The 19,947-nt window shown below is 32.2% G+C and overlaps 1 protein-coding gene across 1 annotated transcript in view; it reads left to right on the plus strand.

Moving 5' to 3' along the window:
- Positions 1–19,947, plus strand: part of COL21A1 (collagen type XXI alpha 1 chain) — a 246,431-nt gene that overhangs the window by 91,284 nt on the left and 135,200 nt on the right. The window contains 7 exon segments of the mRNA XM_074310626.1: positions 10,410–10,578; positions 10,681–10,790; positions 10,793–10,896; positions 14,647–14,820; positions 15,879–15,956; positions 17,386–17,394; positions 18,419–18,502. Coding sequence (XP_074166727.1) covers positions 10,410–10,578; positions 10,681–10,790; positions 10,793–10,896; positions 14,647–14,820; positions 15,879–15,956; positions 17,386–17,394; positions 18,419–18,502 — 728 coding nt within the window.

Genomic DNA, 19,947 nt, shown 5'->3' on the forward strand with positions numbered 1-19,947 from the left:
TTCCCCAATTTATGTATACTATCTTAAATTCACATTCTTTGTCATCTTAAAATGTCAAGCATACTTTTACATATTCTTAGAAATTTATTTTGCTTAGGATTAATCCATTCCTTTTCTTTCCTTTCTTCAATTCTCCTCCCCCTTTCCCCCTTTCTTGCCTATTTTTCCCATTGAAAGAAATGGCTTTCTGCATTCAACTCTGTATGTATGTAGATGTGTATGTGTATATGGATATGTCCATATACACATACACATCTACATATATACACACATATATGTTATATATATATGTGTGTATGTATATATATATATATATATATATATATATATATATATACTCTATAAATGTGTGTATATGTATGTTACCTCTTCTGCTGATCAATCTAGATAAGAGTGGGATTCAAGTGACAGCCAGTCCCCCTACTTCCTCCTCTCCATGTTTCTATAGATAGCTACTTGTACAACTTAAAGTCATTGAGTCATAACAGAACCACTGCCAGGCTTTGTCTAATTGGACAATCTTCATGAAATCTGATGTTATAGTGTTCATAGGAAACACATCTATCATTTTATTGATTTGAATATAAGTAGTGTATCCTTGTTTAGATTTTAATCAATTTTCGTTTCTGTTTATCTTTTTATACATCTCTATTTTTTTTATTTGAACTTCAATATTTTTCTGTAGCTTTAGTCTTTTCATCAGAAATGTTTGGAAGTCCTCTATTTTGTTAAAGATTTATTTTTTCTGCTGGAAAATTAATATTCTATTTTACTAAATATGTTATTCTTAGTTATAAACTTGTATTCTTTGCCTTCTGGATTACTATTATAAATTCTCTACTGTTTTATGGTGGCTACTAAATCATGCATGATTCTCTCTGTGGCTCTGTCTGTGGAGTTAGTAGTTTAAAACTTATTTTAGAAGGTGATAAAGACCAGTTGAGAGATGATGGAGGCCTGATCTAGAAGGGTGGCATTATGAGTGAAGAAAAAAGAATATATTGAGAGATTTTATAAAGATAGAAATTATAAGATCTAGCAACTGTTAATTATATAGAGATTGGATTATAGTGTCAAGGAAGACACTGACATGTCTAGGAAATTCAGTTCATAATTTTCAAAATGCAGTTTGTGTTGGAGGACTGGAATTTAAGTGAAAGAATGGAACTCATATCTTATTTTCATTCTTGGTAAATTATTTTTGTTATAAAAATAGACCAGATCATCTTTATGGGTAATCTTTTTTTTAACTTATGTTCATCATTATTACTTTAAAGTAAGATAAACAAATGATATTCCTGGTTACTTTTAGGGAGATAAACCAACTTTATCATATTTGCATCATATTTCTCATTAATTACAATTTTATTATGTCTTTTGGTTTCATTTCTGAAGAGTTTATGTATGTAGGTTAGTTCTTACAGTCTTTGCCAACTTGATTTGTAGGCAATTATCTTGGATGGGGACTTTTAGTTGTTTAATATTTGTAGATAATCTGAAAAATATATTGTTCTTAGCACTATTTTATCTTTATCTTTATTTCATTTTATCTTTGTATAAATGACACCATAGAACTAATATCTTTCTCTGGTGCCACTTCTATTTTCTCATAGCACATCACAGACTGACATTAGAAAATAAATATAATAATTCCACTGTCTTTTAAGGAAATGAGTTTCTTAAAAATTCTTCTTCAATTTTTTTCATCTGTCCTCTTCCTAATCTTCTTTCTAGTTTCATAATTAAATATTCTTGGAATGATTTTGAAAATGTGAGTCTCTTTCCAGTATTTTTTTATAAAGTTGTGGGTGTAAAGATGTAATTTTAAACCAAACATTCATACTTCTTTGGATTCAGATGAAAAAAGTAATGCTAATATACTATGCATTTAACATCTTAATAATGAAAAACGTGATGGCATCCAAAACATTAAATATTATTTTTTGTGGGATAGAAGAATGATTTTAACTAAATCGATATTTTAATTAAAGTCAATTAAATTTAATTAAAGCTATCTTAAAGTGTGTTACATGAGAAAAATGTTATCATATTGTACATTTTGGAGAGAATCATGGCAATAATAGTATTTCCTTTAATAGAGACTGAGAAATATATTTCAAATCATTTTTCCAAAGGTTAATTCATTACTCCTTTTATCACTTTTGAGACAAATCACTTATTATTATTATTACCTGTCTTGCTCCAAGACAGAAAATAATCACAAGATAATTAAATGACTTAATGATATACTTAAAGCTTCACCTTTCCATCAATGACAAATTACATTGGTGGAAAAAAAAAAGTTTACTATTTAGATTTCCACAGAAATCTGAATGTGTTAACAAGCCTGTAGAGCTTATCAAAAAGTTTGCATATTGAAACAGACAATACAGTTGAATAATGAATTAAAAGAATTGCCTGGATTCTTTTGAGAAATTAGAAAGCACTTCTACTTACACCGAAATTAACATAAAATCAAAGATCTATCTGTTAATTTAGATAATTTATATTTTCATATTCATAGATTTTGTTCAGATTGTCAGATTTATTAGCATGAAATTGAGCAAAATATTTCCTGATTTTGACTTTGTTACTGGAGATTTTTACCTTTTCCATTTTTTGATAGTGGATACTTTATTTTCTTCTTTTTTAAAGAAAATCAAATTAACAAATGGCTTATCTTATTCTTTTTTTTTTCATAAAAGCAGCTCTTAGATTTATTTAATAACTCAATATTTTTCCTTTCAATTTTATTAATTTCACTTTATATTTTCAGGATTTCAAATTTGGTATTCAACTAGGGATTTTTGATTTCTTCTTTTTTATTTTTGGGGGGTTTGCATGCCCAATTTTTGTTCTTTTTTCATTTAGTTGATGTACGAATTTAGATAATAAATTTTCCCTTTAATACTACTTTGGAAGTCTCCCATAAGTTTCAATATATTGTCTCTTTTGTTGTTCTCTTTAATGAAATTATTGATTGTATGATTTGTTCTGTAACTCACTAATTTTTTAAGATTAGATTGTTTAGTTTAGAATTAAATTTTAATCTCTTTCCTCTCCTTTTTGAATGCATTTTTTGCATTATCATCTGAAAAGAATACATTTACTATTTCTGCTTTTTTGTATTTGATTTTGATGTTTTTAGTGACTTTTAGTGGTCTACTTTTATGTGGGTATCATGTGCTGTTCCCACTAAATTTTCTCCAAAGCACTCTCTTATCTAACTTTTCTAATATTCTATTTATCTCTGTAATTTCTTTCTTGTTTGTATTATGGTTGAATTTATTGAGTTCTGAGAGGTGATGGTTGAGATTCCCCACTGTTATAAGTTTTCTATTTCTTTCTGTAATTCACTTCAACTTCTTTAAGAATTTGAATTCTCTACCACTTTGTGCATATATATTAGTATTTTTTTTTAGCAAGATATAGTTTCTGTCCTTATCTCTTTTAATTTAGGTCTAGTTTTGCTTTTACATTGTTTGAGATCAGGTTTGCTCTCCTCTCCCCATTTTTTTTTCAGCTGAAGTATTACAGAGATTCTGCTCCAGTTTCTTACTTTGACTGTGTGTATTTCTGCTTCAAGTGTGATTCTTATAAATATATTGTTTTAGGATTCTGGCTTTTTACTCCACTCTGCTATCTGCTTTCAATTTATGGCAGAATTTTCCTATTCCTATTTGTAGTTATGAATATTAATTGTGTATTTCCATCTGTCCATTCCTTCCTCTTTTTGTCCTCTCCTTTCTCCTTTTTCTTCCTCACCAGTGTTTAGCTTGTACTATATTCCTATCTGCCCTCTCTTCTGTCAATTCCTGTCACCCCTCTTCTTTACTTAGTCTTCTCTCCATCTACTTTCTGTTGGATAAAACATTTTTCTGTATTTAACTACCTGGTTCTTTGAGCCAAGATTGATGTTAGTAAATTTCAAGTGATACTCATTGCCTCCCCCCCATCTTCCTTCCACTACAATAAGTCTTTCATGCCTCTTCATGGAGAGTAATTTATGCCATTCTACATCTCCTTTTCCTCTGTACCCAGTGTACTTTTCTTCTTCATTTTTAATTTTTTGTTAGTCCCTCAAATTTACCTTATATCTGTAACCTCTCTCTATGTATGTTCTTTCTAACTTTACTATTAGTGATACATTTTTAAAGACTTGTAAATATCATTTTCCTATTAGGTATGAAAACCATTTAGCTCTATTGAATCCCTTATTCTTTCTTTTCCCTTTTTATCTGTTTATACTTCTCTTGAGTTTTGATATTGGGGGTTAAATTTTTGGGTTAGTGTGGTGTTCTTCTTATGAAAAACTGACATCTTTCTATTTCATTGAATGACCATTTCCTCCCTTGATGTATTTTGCTTAATTTTGCAGGGTAACTGATCCTTGGTTGTAGTCCTAGCTCTTTTGCTTTCTGGAATATTATGGTCCATGACCTCTGGTTCTTTAATGTTGGGGTTGCCAAGTCCTGTGTAAATCTTATTATGACTCTTGATAGTTGAATTGTTTCTTTTTTTGAAAAATATTTTTGTTTTCAAAACATATGCATAGATAATTTTCAACATTCATCCTTACAAAACCTTGCGTTCCCAATTTTTTTCATTTTTTCTCCTTTCACTACTCCCTCCCCAAGATAGCAAGTAATCCAACATGTGTTAAACTTGTGCAGTTCTTCCATACTTATTTTCATAATTATCATGCTGCACAAAAAAATCAGATCAAAAAGGAAAAAAAAGTGAGGAAAAAAATGCAAGCAAACTGTAACAAACAAGTGAAAATAATATGGTGTGATCCACAATCAGTTACTACAGTCCTCTCTCTGGGTGCAGATGACTCTCTTCCTCACAAGAATGCCTCAAGCACCTCATTATTGAAAAGAGCCAAGTCCATCAGAATTGATCATCATATACTCTTGCTTCTGTGTACAATGTTCTCTTGGTTATTCATTTCATTTAATGTCAGTTCCTGTAAATCTCTCCAGGCCTTTCTGAAACATCCTTCTGATTGTTTCTTATAGGATAATAATTGAGTTGTTTCTTCCTGGTCACTTGCAGTATTTTTCCTTGGCTTGATAGTTCTGAAATTTGGCCGTTGTTCCTTACATCTTTTTTATTTATTATTATTATTTTTTTTGTATTCTCTTTCCTGAGCTGATCAGTGGATTCTTTCAGTGACTATTTTGCCCTTTGGTTCCAGGATGTCAGGACAGTTTTCCTTGATAATTTCTTGAAAAGTGCTGCCACCTCTTTCTTTTGTTATGGCTTTCGGGTAGTTTAGTAATTCTTAAATTACCTCTCCTGTATCTGTTTTCCATCTTGGTTGTTTTTTCCCATGAGGTTCTTTACAATTTCTTCTTTTTTTCCATTAAAAAAAAATTGTTTGATTCATTCTTGTTGTATCCTAGAATCATTAGTTACCAATTGCCCAATTCTCACTTTTAAGGTATTGTTTTCCTCTGTTAGCTCTTGTGTTTTTTCCCCCCATTTGGCCATTTTTCCCCCTCCCCCAGATGGCAGGTAGACCAATATATGTTAAATATATATGTTAAATACAATATATGTATACATGACCATACAGTTATTTTGCTGCACAAGAAGAATCAGACTTTGAAATAATATACAATTAACCTCTGAAGGAAATAAAAAATGCAGGCAGACAAAAATAGAAGGATTGGGAATTCTATGTAGTGGTTCATATTCATTTCCCAGAGTTCTTTTGCTGGGTGTAGCTGGTTCTATTCATTACTGCATTATTGGAACTGATTTGGTTTATCTCATTGTTGAAGAGGGCCATGTCCATCACAATTGATCATCATACAGTATTGTTATTGAAGTATATAATGATTTCCCAGTTGTGCTCATTTCACTCAGCATCAGTTCATGTAAATCTCAAGGAGTTGTTTTCTTCAGTGGATTTCTGTACCTTCTATTCCACTTGGCCAGTTCTATTTTTCAGCAGTTTTCTAAGGTTTTTCAAACACTTCTGCATCATGCTCATTTCTTTTTCCAATTTCTCTTCTACCTCTCTTATGTGATTTTAAAGCTCTTTTTGGAGATCTTCTGTGAGTTCTTTCTGGTCTTGAAACCACTTCCCATTTATATCTTCTTCTGAGCTTGTGTCTTTGTCTTCCTCATTACGATAGTAACTTTCTATGGTCAGAGTCTGGGTTTTTTTTTTTTTTTTTTTTTTTTTTTTTTGCTGTTTTTTTGTTGTGTTTTTTTTCTTCTCATTTTAAAAGAGAAAGTGCAGTGTTTCTCCTCGGCTTATATCTCAAAGAGATCTTAAAGGAGAGAATGGGACCCACATGTAAAAAATGTTTGTGGCAGCCCTTTTTGTAGTGGCTAGAAACTGGAAACTGAGTGGATGCCCATCAATTGGAGAATGGCTCTATAAGTTGTAGTATATGAATGTTCTAGGATATTATCGTTCTATAAAAAATGATCAGCAGGATGATCTCAGAGAGGCTTGGAGAGACTTACATGAACTGAGGTTAAGTGAAATGAGTAGAATCAGGAGATCATCGTACAAGGCAACAGCACGATTATACAATGATCAATTCTGATGGAAGTGGCTCTTCTCAATAATGAGATGATCTTGTGATGATGAGAGCCATCTACACCCAAAGAAAGGACTGTGGGAACTGAGTGTGGATCATAACATAACATTTTTACTTCTTTTATTGTTATTTGCTTGAATTTTATTTTCTTTCTCACTTTTTTCTTTTTGATATGATTTTTTCTTGTGCAGCAAGATAGTTGTATAAATATGTATGCCTATATTGAATTTACAAAAAAGGGGGAAGGAGAAGCAAAGGTATGCCTTTTTCCTTTCTTTTAAATTTGTGCTCTGCTTCCTAGTTGATAGGAGTACCATCAAAGGGTCCTTTTTTTCAGTGATTATAGGCCCTAGCAGTTTACCTGGTGCTGTGCTGAAATTGCCCTTAGGTCCATGGGGGACCCTCATTTATGGTTGTGCTAACAGAGTATATTTGGAGATGGCAGTGTTGGAGTCTGTAGGCATCTGGAAGCTTACCTGATTCTAAGTTGGAGTCCTATTCATGATGTCTGATGTGTGCTGAGACCTATTGGTGTGTTTCTGTGTTTTTTTGGGGGTTACACTGAAGCATTTAATACTCTGGCCACTGGAGATTGTTTGCACAGAGCTATGCTGAAGCACTTGGCTGTCTAGCCATTGAATGATTCCTATTTGCCTCAGACTGAAGAAGCACATGCTAGTCTTTGAAGGATGCCTTTTTGCCCATAACTGTGCAGAAGCACTGGGAGATTTGTCTACTTCAATATGTCTCTTTGCCTGGGATTCTACTGAATCATGTAGTACTTTCCAGAACTAGAGTTTCTCAGTTTCCCTAGCTATGCAAAGGCATGTGATTCCTGGTCTTAGCATTTAACCATTCCATGACCCTAGGGCTCAGAATCTCTTGCTGGTATGCTGAACTGGGACTTGCTGCCAATTTTCTGGAAAGCTGCCTGTGCTCATCTGCACCCCCTCTTTCCTTGAGTGAGAGGTTTGATTTGCAGGATTATGAACTGAATTGGAGAAGTAACAAATCAGTTCCTACAAGAATGTCGATTATATCTGATAGGCCCTTGTTCAGTCTCTGGCCCAGTTTATATTTGAGAGATGCATTCTGAATTTTGGCAAAAGCCTTTTAAGTGGGGGGGGGGGGGAAGCTTTTTCGTTTACTTGGCAGCCATGAACCAAAACACACTGAAATACTCTTAAACTAAAATGAAAAGTGCATTATATGAGTATACTTAGTGTTTCTGAGACAATGTTATATGATGATAAAGAAATAGAGTAAGCCAGATCCATGACTATTGCCTACTCTGGGCTGCAGGGGAAATGTATGTTGGCTTCAGATTGGTGCCAGAAGATGGTGCCTGTGTTCACTTTTCCTTTTCTCTACAAGTAGTGTTATGAATTCAAAATGAGATTTCAAATTTTGAAAGAAAATATATTCTTTAATGCTAATATGTAGTTGTATCATTGAAATAAACAGGCTCTAAGAGATATTAGCAGCTAGGTGGCTTAGGGATAGAGCACTGGGACTGGATTAAGGAAGACTAAATCTGGCTTCAAACATTTATTTAATCATGTGACTCTGGGCAAGTCATTTAACCTTTGTTCTCTTTAATACACTGGAAAATAAAATGGCAAGCAAGTCAATATCATTTGCAAAGAAAATATAGATAATATTGAATAATATTAGATATGCCATGATCCATAACGTAATGAACAATTAGACATGACTGAATGATGAACAACAACAATAAGAGATATTAGAAAAAGAAATATCAGTTGGAACAAATATAAATTTTAATATAAAATTAAGTTAATTTAATATAAAACAAATATAAATAAAATTTGAATGATTGAATACATATCTCTCTTTTATCTCATTTCCAAGGTTTTCAATGCTTTTTTTTGCCCTTAGTTTTCTAACTTGCACTATATTTACTTTTGTCAAATTACATCAGGTTGGTAGTCACCTTGAGGCAATATATACATGATCATTGACAAGTCATTTAACTTGTCGATGCTCCAGCCAACTTGCTAAGAGTATTACTTGCAGATATATTGCATCAATAGAAGGATTTCAATAGTCTATTCTCTACATTGATGAAATCATATGTCCAAATCATTTAAAAACATTTTGTCAAAGAACAAACAAAAGACTTAGAATACTTGATTTATGTTTCTTAATGAGATCCTTAGAAGAGATTGATTATTGGCTTGCATAATAAAGTTAAGAGCAAGCAGGGACATCTTTAGGCCTCAGTTTTCTTTTGGTTGATGGTTGGCATTCCTAATTTTCTGGATTTTGTCCACAGTGTAATAAAAAGCTCTTCTTGGAAGCTTACTTTACCCCTGGACTTCACACATTGGAGTGCCCTCTGAATCTATTTTTTTTCCCTCTCATTAGTCAGTTCCTTCCAGGACTTCCATTTTATGGAGGATGCCATGCCATCTATTTCTTCATTTCTCTGCAGGCTATACACACAACTTTGGACTTTTCCTGGGTACCTTCATTTCTTCTTCTCTCCCTCTAGTTTTTCATATTCCTTCCATGCATTATCTTCCTTTATTAGAATGTAAGTTCTATGAGGACAGAAACTATTTTTTTATTTGTATCTCTATTCCCAGTGCTTACTTAGCATAGTACCTCAAGTATCTAATAAATACTTAATGATTTGACTTAGAGACCATCAATAAGTGTAGATTTATTGATGAAAAGCAACTTGGCTTAGAGCTGGCTTCCAATTCTCCCTCTGATAAATAACTGGCTGTGTGGCCTGAGGCAAGTTACTTATCTTCTTACTTTCCCAAGAATCTTTTTAAGGTTATATTGTTAAGAGTAGGTTCAGGGAATTCTTCACTGGGAGCTCCTTATAGGGATTAAATCACTGGTCTAATAAAAATGTTTTATAGTATTTCATCTGTATAAAATTTTCCACATAATTTTAAAGTATTGGTTTTCCAGGAAAGTTTAAAGTACTTTATGTCTTTATTGCTAAATAGAAGGTTGTGATGTTAACATTAATGACTCTTCTTGGGGAGTAATTTTTGCCTTATTTCTAGAATATATAGCAAAGTTGTAAAACTTCATTGTGGCCAAATGAAACTCAAAGCTCCCAGATTCAATGGTGGTTTTCTTTTTTATCCTAAGAGAATAAAACATGTGAGATTTAAGCTATAAAACAGATGCCTAGATTTAGAGAGGACCTTAAAGGAAGTCATATCCCCTTGCTTATAATCCATAGAAAAAAGAATGTTAGAATTGGAAGGCACTTTGTAGACAAAGTTGTCCAAACCACTCATTTTGTAGATGAGGCAGTTGAGACCCAAGAGGCTCAGTGCTCAGGAATGCATAGCTACTTAGTGACAGAACTGGCATAAAGGCCCAGATTTTCTAAGGATCTTTGCTATGTTCTTTCAACTATGCCATGCTCTTCTTAAATCTAAGGCATTATATAAACTCTCCTCTTTCCCCTCTGCCTACTCTCTTTAGTCATCTCTTCTATCTCCCCCTCCTTCCTCTCCTCTTTGGTTCCTATGTTCCTCTTTCCAACTTTTAAGCAGCTCTATCAAATATGTAGTTACTTATTTCTGCTGTTTCCCAATAGCAGCTATATGGGTTTTAAGATATTATTGAGACTTTTTACCTAATATTATATAAGTTCTCAGAAAAAAAAGGGATTGCCTTAGTTTTGCCTTGGTTTTTCTAGTGCCTAGTAGAGTACCCAAAATATAGTAGATATTCAAATTAAAGCTGTTGGTTGATTGATATTGTGCATTCTCTGGTGTTTTCTACATGTAGTTTGTTTGTACTTGAAGTGTGTACATGTTCAATTAGCCCGTTGTTGTTTTTCCTCTTGCTTTTTAGAATCTGTTTGTCCAACACGAATTCCAGTGGCAGCCCGGGATGAGAAGGGATTTGACATTCTTTTAGGGTTGGGTGTAAAGAAGAAAGTAAAGAAAAGGATTCCACTTTCACCAACTAAGACAAAAGCATATGAAATAACATCACAAGTTGATTTATCAGAGCTCACAAGGTGATTGGTGTCTATCAATCTTGATTTTGTCTAGTCCTAGATAACTGTTGGAATTTAAAATTCACTGAGTCATTGTGTGTTTGTGTGTGTGTTTTTCTTCAGCAATGTTTTCCCAGAAGGTCTTCCTCCTTCATATGTATATGTCTCCACTCAGAGGTTTAAAGTAAAGAAAAGGTGGGACTTATGGAGAATCATCACCAGTGATGGAAGACCCAAATTGCTGTTACCTTAAATGGAGCTGAAAAAACCCTTTCATTTACTACCACCAGCATAATGAATGGCACTCAAGTGGTTGTTTTTGCAGATCCTGATGTTAAGGTAAAGCTACGGGTTTATGATAAAGATATTTGTGAATGTGTACTTGGGATATTTTCAGGGAACAGGAAGAAATTTACTCTGACTTGTGTCTTTTAATTTTTATACCAATAGCTTTTTATTTTTCAAAATATATGCAAAAATAGTTTTCAATATTCACCCTTCCAAACCTTGTATTCCAATTTCTCTCTCTCTCTCTCTCTCTCTCTCTCTCTCTCTCTCTCTCTCTCTCTCTCTCTCTCTCTCTCTCTCTCTCTTTCTCTCTCTCTCTCCCCACACACACACTTCTCTAGAGGCAAGAAATCCAATATAGGTTAAACATGTACAATTCTTCTAAATATATTTCCACATTTATTATTCTGCACAAGAAAAATCAGATCAAAAGAGGAAAAAAATGAGAAAGAAAAAAACAATCAAGCAAACAAAAACAACAAAACAGGTGAAAATACTGTGTTGTGATCTGCATTCAATCCCCATAGTTCTCTCTGGATGCAGAAGGCTCTCTTCATCACAAGTGTATTGGAGTTAGCCTGAATCACTCTCATTGTTGAAAAGAGGCAAGTCCTTCACAATTGATCATCACATAATCTTGTTGTTGCTGTATACAATGTTCTCTTAGTCTTAGTTCCACTTACTTCACGTAGCATCAGTTCAGATAAGTCTCTCCAGGTCTTTCTGAAATCAGCCTGCTGATCAGTTCTTATAGCTCAAAAATATTACATTGCATTCATATACTTTAATTTATTCAGCCATTCCCTAAGTGATGGACATCTACTCAGTTTCCAGTTCCTTGCCACTGGAAAAAAGGCTGCTATAAACATTTTAATACATGTGGGCCTCTTTCCTTTTGTAATGATCTCTTTGGAATACAGACCCAGTACAATACTGGATCAAATGATATGCACAGTTTGATAGCCTTTTGGGCATAGTTTCAAGTTGTTCTTCAGAATGGTTAGATCAGTTCCACCAAAATGTATTAAAGTCCAGGTTTCCCACATCCCCTCTTTTATCACTCTTTTCCTGTCATTTTACCCAATCTGAGGGGTGGGAAGTGATAATCCAGAGTTGTTTTAATTTGCATTTCTTTAATCAAGAGTGATTTAGAGCATTTTTTCATATGGCTAGAAATAGTTTTAATTTCTTCATCTGAAAATTATCTGTTCATATCCTTTGACCATTTATCAATTGTAGAATCAAAAAATTCTTATAAATTCTTATAAATATAAACATAAAATAAATTCTCTATTTTTTAAAGAAATAAGGCCTTTATGAGAACCCTGATGATGTAAGATGTAAAAATGTAAAAACAATTTTCCAGTTTTCTGCTTTTCTTCTAATCTTGGTTTTGTTTGAACAAAACTTTAAAAATTTAATATAATTTAAATTGTCTATTTTACATTTCTTAGTATCCTTTAGTTTTTCTTTGGCCATCAATTCTTTCATTCTCCACAAATCTGAGAGGTAGACTATCCCTTGTTCTCCTAATTTGTTTATAGTATCACCTTTTATATCTAAATCATGAACCCATTTTGATTTTTTTTTCTTGGTATAGGATATTAGATGTTGGTCAATGCCTACTTTCTGCCATTCTATTTTCCGATTTTCCAAACTCTTTTTGACAAATAGTAAGTTCTTATAGCAAATGCTAGACTCTTGGGATTTATCAAACCAGATGATTATTGACTTGTGTCTTTTTGAACATCATCATTTACAATGAAACTGGGTTGGAAAATGTTGATGTTATTGCTTTATTGAATAGTCTTACATGACTATATTTGACAGAAACATGATTGATAAATTTATATAATATTAACATGCAATGGACTTATTAATAAAGTGGTATGCCATAGTGAATAGAGTGTTGAATTAGAAATCAAGAATTGTTGTTTGTGGTTATTCAGTTATTCAGGATGTCTAACTTGGTGCCGTGGCCTACATCATACTAATGCTCTTCTGTCTTCTATTATCTCTCAAAGTTTGTCCAAATTTATACTAATTGTTTACATGACACTTTTTTATCCATCTAATAATCTGCTACCCCCTTTTCCTTTTGTCTTCAATCTTTCCCAACACCAGGGTATTTTTAGATGAAGAATATCTAGGTTCTGATTCTTCTCTATTTTTAAAAATAGCTTTAAATTTTCAAAACATATTCAAATATAGTTTTCAACATTTACCCTTCCAAAACTTCAACACATGTATTTTTGATCATGTGCAATTCACGTTACCCTTGTAACACCTTAGAAAGTTATCTACAAAATTATAGGAAAGGTACAAACACCAAAGTCATTTCCTTTACACGAATGAAATGATAGGCCTTTAATGTATCCACATGTGTAATTAGTCTCAATAAGATTTGAGTTGATAGTGGTCATAGAATTAGTTTTAAAGATACGTTTTTGTAAAATTGAACCTGAATTACATATATAAGTGGCAGTTTATTTTTTTTTTTTTTACTTTTTTATTGAAGTTTTTTTTTTTTTTTTAACATTTGTAAGGATCATTTTCAACATTGACAATTGAAAAACCTTGTGTTTCTATTTTCCCTCTTTCTCCATCCCTCTCCTAGATGGCATGTAATCCAATATATGTTAAACATGGTAAATATATGTTAAATATAATATAGGCATGCATTTTATACAATTATCTTTCTGCACAAGAAAAATCAGACCAAAAGTTTAAAAAAAAGTGAGAAAGAAAATAAAATTCAAGTAAGCCACAACAAAAAGAGTGAAAATGTTATTTTGTTATTCACCTTTAGTTCCCATAGTCCTCTCTGTGGGTGTAGATGGCTCTCTTCATCCCACGATCATTGGAGCTGGCCTGAATTGTTCAAAAGAGCCACGTCCATCAGAATTGATCCTCATGACGTATTCTGATGGAAGTGGATATCTTCATCATAGAGAAGAGCTAACCCAATTCCAATTGATCAATGATGGACAGAATCAGCTATATCCAGAAAAGGAACACTGGGAAATGAGTGTAAACTGTGAGCTTTTTTTTTTTTTTTCTTCCCAGATTATTTTTACCTTCCGAATATAATTCTTTCTTTACAACAACAACAACAACAAAATTCGGTTCTGCACATATATATTGTACCTAAGATATACTATAAGATATTTAATAAGTATGGGAATGCCTGCCATCTAGGGGAAGGGGTGGAGGGAAGGAGGGGAAAAATTTTGGAACAGAAGGGAGTACAAGGTATAATGTTGTAAAAAAAAATTACCTATGCATATGTACTGTCAAAAATATGTTATAATTATAAAAATTAATAATAATAATAAAAAAAGAATTGACAAAAAAAAAGAATTGATCCTCATATAATCTTGTTGCCATCTATCTCTTTGTTCTGATCATTTCACTTATCATCAGTTCATGTCTCGCCAATCCTCTCTGAAATCATCTTGCTGATTATTTCTTACAGAACAATAATATCCCATGACATTCATATACCATAACTTATTCAGCCATTCTCCAACTGATGGGTATCCACTCAGTTTACAGTTTCTTAAGTGGCAGAGTTTAGATTAGAACTAATGTTTCTTTGTCCAGTTTTAATTTAATTTATAGAGACAATGAATCCTAGTTCCAGACATGATAACAGTTAATTAATACTCTAGTCATGCTTCCAATTCAGGGAATTCTGATTGTAGAACATAAACCTACAAATACATATTTTATATTATCTCTTGATTTATCATGCATTTTAAAATTGAATTTTTAAAACTTACAATTTTTTTGTTTCTGTAGATTCTATTTGATGAAGGCTGGCATCAAATCCGTCTCTTAGTAACTGAACAGGATGTAACTTTGTATATTGATGATCAGCAAATAAAAAGCAAGCCATTACATCCAGTTTTAGGTATTTATGTCAGTGGCCAAACCCAAATTGGGAAGTACTCTGGGAAAGAAGAAACTGTTCAGGTAAGTTCCATTATTCACATTTTGCATTCCATGTTGTTAAGTGTTTGCTGACATTTGCAGTACCATATACTATGTGCAATTTTAATTGAATAACAATTTTGAAAAATATTTCCTATGACATTTGGGGATTTCTTCCTCTTGGGTTTGCTTTTTCCCTGTAGGTAAAATAGGGAAAAGAACATGGTTAAGCAAAGGTCATATAATTTGATGTACCTTAAAGTAAAAGCTTTTTGAAAATGAAAATGCCATGTGAAAATAAATAGTCAGGTATGGCTTCAGCTTACACCTAAAGGTATTCATAAAAACAAAACCCAACACAATGTTTATGAATGAGTCGGATATGTCAAGATGGAGGACAAGAGTTTACCTCATGGGTTAAAATAATAAACCATTTCTAAAAAATATAGATATTCACCATCTATGGAGTGAAGCTCTAAACCCCAAGATATAGAATACAAATGCAGCAAGTGATGCAATACACACACTGTTCTTGTGCAATGTATTGTGTTTAATAGTAACTATTTCAATAGTAACAAGAGGTGAAACTATTATTTATGAATGAGTGAATTGCTGTCTGAGGCATTCTCATTTTAGCCCTTTACCTCTGTTAAAAATGTTGTATATTCCTATTTCAAACATTGAGTCCTGAAGGGATTAAAAATTTTGGAATTTTTGGACTTAGGTTGGGTTTCTGAATCATACCTGGGAGAACCATCCTAGGAAATCCTCTCTGGAGTTGGATGGGTTTTAAGTGTATGGATATTTAAGGACCATGGACAATCTGGGTTTTGTAGAACTGAGGTTTTTGTTTTGTTTTGTTCCTCACCCCATCATAATATTATCTCACTACTATCAGAGTGCTTTCCTAATTTTACCATTGCTTATTACATTACTTTTAATTGAACTCAGTGATTCTGAGATTCTAATAATTGCTAATTCCTTTGAAATTTGTGATGCTAGCATTTTTCATTATATTCAAAGTCAATTGTCATTTGTCCTTCTTACCACATTTGTATTTCTTACTTACCATACTTACCACATTGTATTTCTGGTTATAGTTTGATGTCCAAAAACTAAGAATCTACTGTGACCCAGAACAAAACAGCCGTGAAACAGCTTGTGAAATCCCTGGATTTGTAAGTAGCACAAATTCATTTTCAAGCATTTGCTTCAGCACATATTAGATTGGTGATTTAGCCTTCAATTAATGTGTATTTTGCAGTTCATTTTTTTTTGACATGAATATAAATTGTTACACGTAAAAGAAAACTGTTTTGAGATTTACTATACAAAAGGGGAATCACAATATGATACTATCTGAATGGGATGAGAAATGCAAAGAAACAATCCGGTTCATTAAGATGGGAAACACTTATAAGAAAAACCTAATCTACTTTATTTAAAAGTGCTTTCAGTCTCTCACAGACTATCCTACCAGTTGTTCTTCTTTATGGGGAATAGAAGGAAAGAAAGAAAACCCAAAACAAAATTATAGTAATTTTTATTGAGATTATTTGTGTATAAAAATAAAGTTGGACCAGATAAAAACAAACACAGGATATTTTGTCAAAAAACAATGTAGTTAATAGATTGCTGTACTTGGGGATTGGGTTCAAATTTTGCCTTTGATTTACTGTCTACTGTCTACTTTTATCTCTCTAGTAGTCAGTTTTCTCACTGTCAATTTAGAATAGATATTCTCTAAATCCCTTCCAGCTCTAGGTATATAATCCTTTTATAATTGAACTTCTATGTCAGGAATATTTGATTATCTTCAGCTGAACAAAACACTCACTTATTGTACAAGATATTAGGCCTAGCTATGAATGTATGATTAAATCATGAAAATTATTGTGTATTTTTCAATTTACAATGAATGATTATTTTAAATTTTTAAATTTTTTGGGGGTGGGGTTGTTTCTGAATTAGATTTCTTTGAGTACATACAATATGTTTATGCAGAATCAGGAACCCAAAATAGGAACTCACTAAAATTTAGGAGGAGCAAGCTGAAGGAATTTAAACAGCATAATTTTAATTTAAAAAGTAACATAATGATATATAATAATTATATATCTTTCAATAATTAATAATATGTAACTTGTTTGAATATCCCTTTTATTATGGGAAGGGGAAGAAGTATGTTAATACTTAATATCAAATGTGGTTTGATTATTAGATAGCATGTGCTTTCTTAGATTAAAAAATAGGCCTTTAAAAGATTATAATAATTTATTATATTGCTATTTATTTGATTATATTTAAATTGCTTTCAGCACTTAAAACTCATGTTCAATTTCTTTGGTAATTAATAGCTGTTTGATTTGAGTCATTTAACTCAGATAAACCTCAATTCTCTCATCTGTAAAATGTCAATATTACTACCTAATTCACAGGATAGTTGTAAGAAAGTTCTTTCCAAGCCATGAAGTATAAATGTTATTTCTTCTTTTTCCTAAGTCAGAGGATAAAACATTATGATCATTTATATATATTGAATGTAATGATTATATTTTACATTAAAAATTTGATTACTTATATATTTTGTTTTTGTTCTTGTTGCAGAATGGAGAGGTAAGCCTGAGTCATTTTATTTACCTTACTGTGTCACAGAACACTTTGGAAATATTAAATATCTTTCTAACGACTGTAAGTAGATTGATCAGCTAGAAACAACTATTATAAATGTAGTCTTGCACTACAGAATCAAAAGTTTTCATATTGAATGAAATGATCTTGATCTGCATTTCCCTGTTACATTGGCTTTAAATGGAATTTACTTATGGAATTTTTCTTCTAGTAAATGAAAATTATTTTCACTTTAATTGCTGGTGTAACACTGGTGACAGTATTATAAGGCATCTAACAAAGAATTTGAAATAAGGTTATACTATAGCTTTGCTAAAAGCTGAGACCTTAAAGAAGAATTGAACAAGAATTCCTGAAAAGTCTCACTGATACTGTTTGCAAACAGATTTAGTAAACTTGATGTTCTAAGCTGATTCAACAAAAAGGCTTCTTTAGAATAGTCTTGAGTGGTAGCCTAGCTTTAGGGGTCAAGATAAGTTATTTATCATTCCTTATTCAATATTCTCTTTCTGCTCAAATTCAGAGGAATCTATTTCATTTTTAGAGAAGATACAGTCTTAGTAGTCAGTATGTTTTCTCCACTAGGTGATTTCTGAATTTTTTCTACCTGAAGAAGGGTCCCAAAATACTGTGTTGGGCAATTTTTTAGTGTCCATAGATGTCATGTCTATTAAGAGATACAAATTGAATTAAGCTAATTTGCCAGGGCAAATAGTCAAAGATCAAAAAATGTATATGATACATGCATTGTGAAGGAATAATTTAAGAACTTAATAAATTCTCACTTATCCTGTCTCTGAATTTGTGTGATCTGCATTAACTATTTAAGAAAGGCAATAAAGGTTTTACCATACCAATTTCCTGTTCATACTCTCATCTGTGGTAGTCCAAGTACCTAAGAACAAAGTGACAGTGAAATTCCATTAAGATGAGTCATTCAAATGCATGTTTAAAAGTTTGAAAAGTTTAAATTTATGTCTTTGCTTATTTGTTACTTTGATTTGCATAGTGCCTGAATGGTCCCAGTGATGTAGGCTCTACTCCAGCTCCTTGTGTATGTCCACCAGGAAAACCAGGACTACAAGGCCCCAAAGTGAGTGAATTCTGTGTTGCAATTGTAAAAAAGAAAAATTGTTTTTTTTTTTCTTCACATGCCTTTCATTTCAATTAAATATTTTTATATGAATCTATAATTTTCACTGCTATAGGGAAATGCCAATGAGGAAACCCTCTTTCTTAATGTATATCAACAACTAATAAGTCTTGAGAGTTGGCTGTACCATTTCTCTATCATCACTATTCTAAATGTGGTCTTGTATAATTTTTATCTGCCTAAATTATCAGTCTTTCAAAGAGGAAGATGATTTTATTGCCCCACTGTCAATAGGGCAAGAATTTTCAGTTTTTGTATTGGTAATAGAATCCATGAACTTCATGAGCATCATGTTTTAACCAATTGATTTACCTGGTCAAGGTAGATGTATGATTTGCAAAATAGTTATTATTTTTCATTTTCTCCTACTTGGTAATATTTGCTGTTGAATTTGGAAAATGAAAATATCAGATTCAAAATAAGGCTCTGTAACTAATTTTAGTGTTGCAAGTAAAACTTCCTATGCCAAATCTAGTGGCTCAGATTATATTTAATAAGAATGTGTAATGTCAAGTTTAATTTAATTTCCTATTTCTAAATTGCTAGCATCATGATTTCACCATGACTGGAACATCTTCCCTTTATTGTCTGTTGTCCTATTAGCCAAACATATAATTTTGATTTTTCTAGCTTGTATGTCAATGCCATGTGTAAACTTTCATCATGTCTTTCATGCCCTGCTTATAATTAAAATCTAAATCTGAGTATGTTAAACCTAAGATCAAATACTATCATGAAAGTAAAACTGAAAAATCATTGCATCAATTTATTCTATATTGGCATCTTTTCTGAAGTTTGTAATAGCATGTTTATATGTTGGGTCAGATGACCTGAAATTCTGTGATTTGAGTTTATGATTTTGGGATGTGTTAGTTTGTTTTTGGACTGAATTTAGAAATTTTATTTAAAAATATCTTTCATTTAAAGAGTTCATGTTTTATGGAATTTTAAAATTTAATTGGAAAGTTAGAATGTTATAAGTTTAACAAAACTTGATGTCTTGAACTTTAAGGAGAACCTCCTTTGTTAGACAATTAGTGATATTTCTGAAAGAGGGGTGTGTGTGTGTGTGTGTGTGTGTGTGTGTGTGTGTGTGTGTGTGTTTGGCATTTACAACAAAGATGTATAGGTATGCTACATACTGATAGACAAAAAGAAAGAAGGAAAATGAGTTTTGGTGGCTGAATCATGGAATTCTGAACTGTTAGACAAATTCCTGTGGTCTGAGAAAGGGCAGATGTGTGGTAACTTAATAAATAGAAGGGAGATCCCAGGCTAGAAAGTTCTCTAACATGCTTTATAAAATTATCCATTCCCAATAGTTGTATTTAATTCTCTCCCCCCCTAAATATTAGAATGTTTCTCTGACTGATAATCATAGAATC

Source organism: Sminthopsis crassicaudata, chromosome 4, assembly GCF_048593235.1.
Source record: "Sminthopsis crassicaudata isolate SCR6 chromosome 4, ASM4859323v1, whole genome shotgun sequence".
In the NCBI taxonomy this organism is placed as follows: domain Eukaryota; kingdom Metazoa; phylum Chordata; class Mammalia; order Dasyuromorphia; family Dasyuridae; genus Sminthopsis; species Sminthopsis crassicaudata.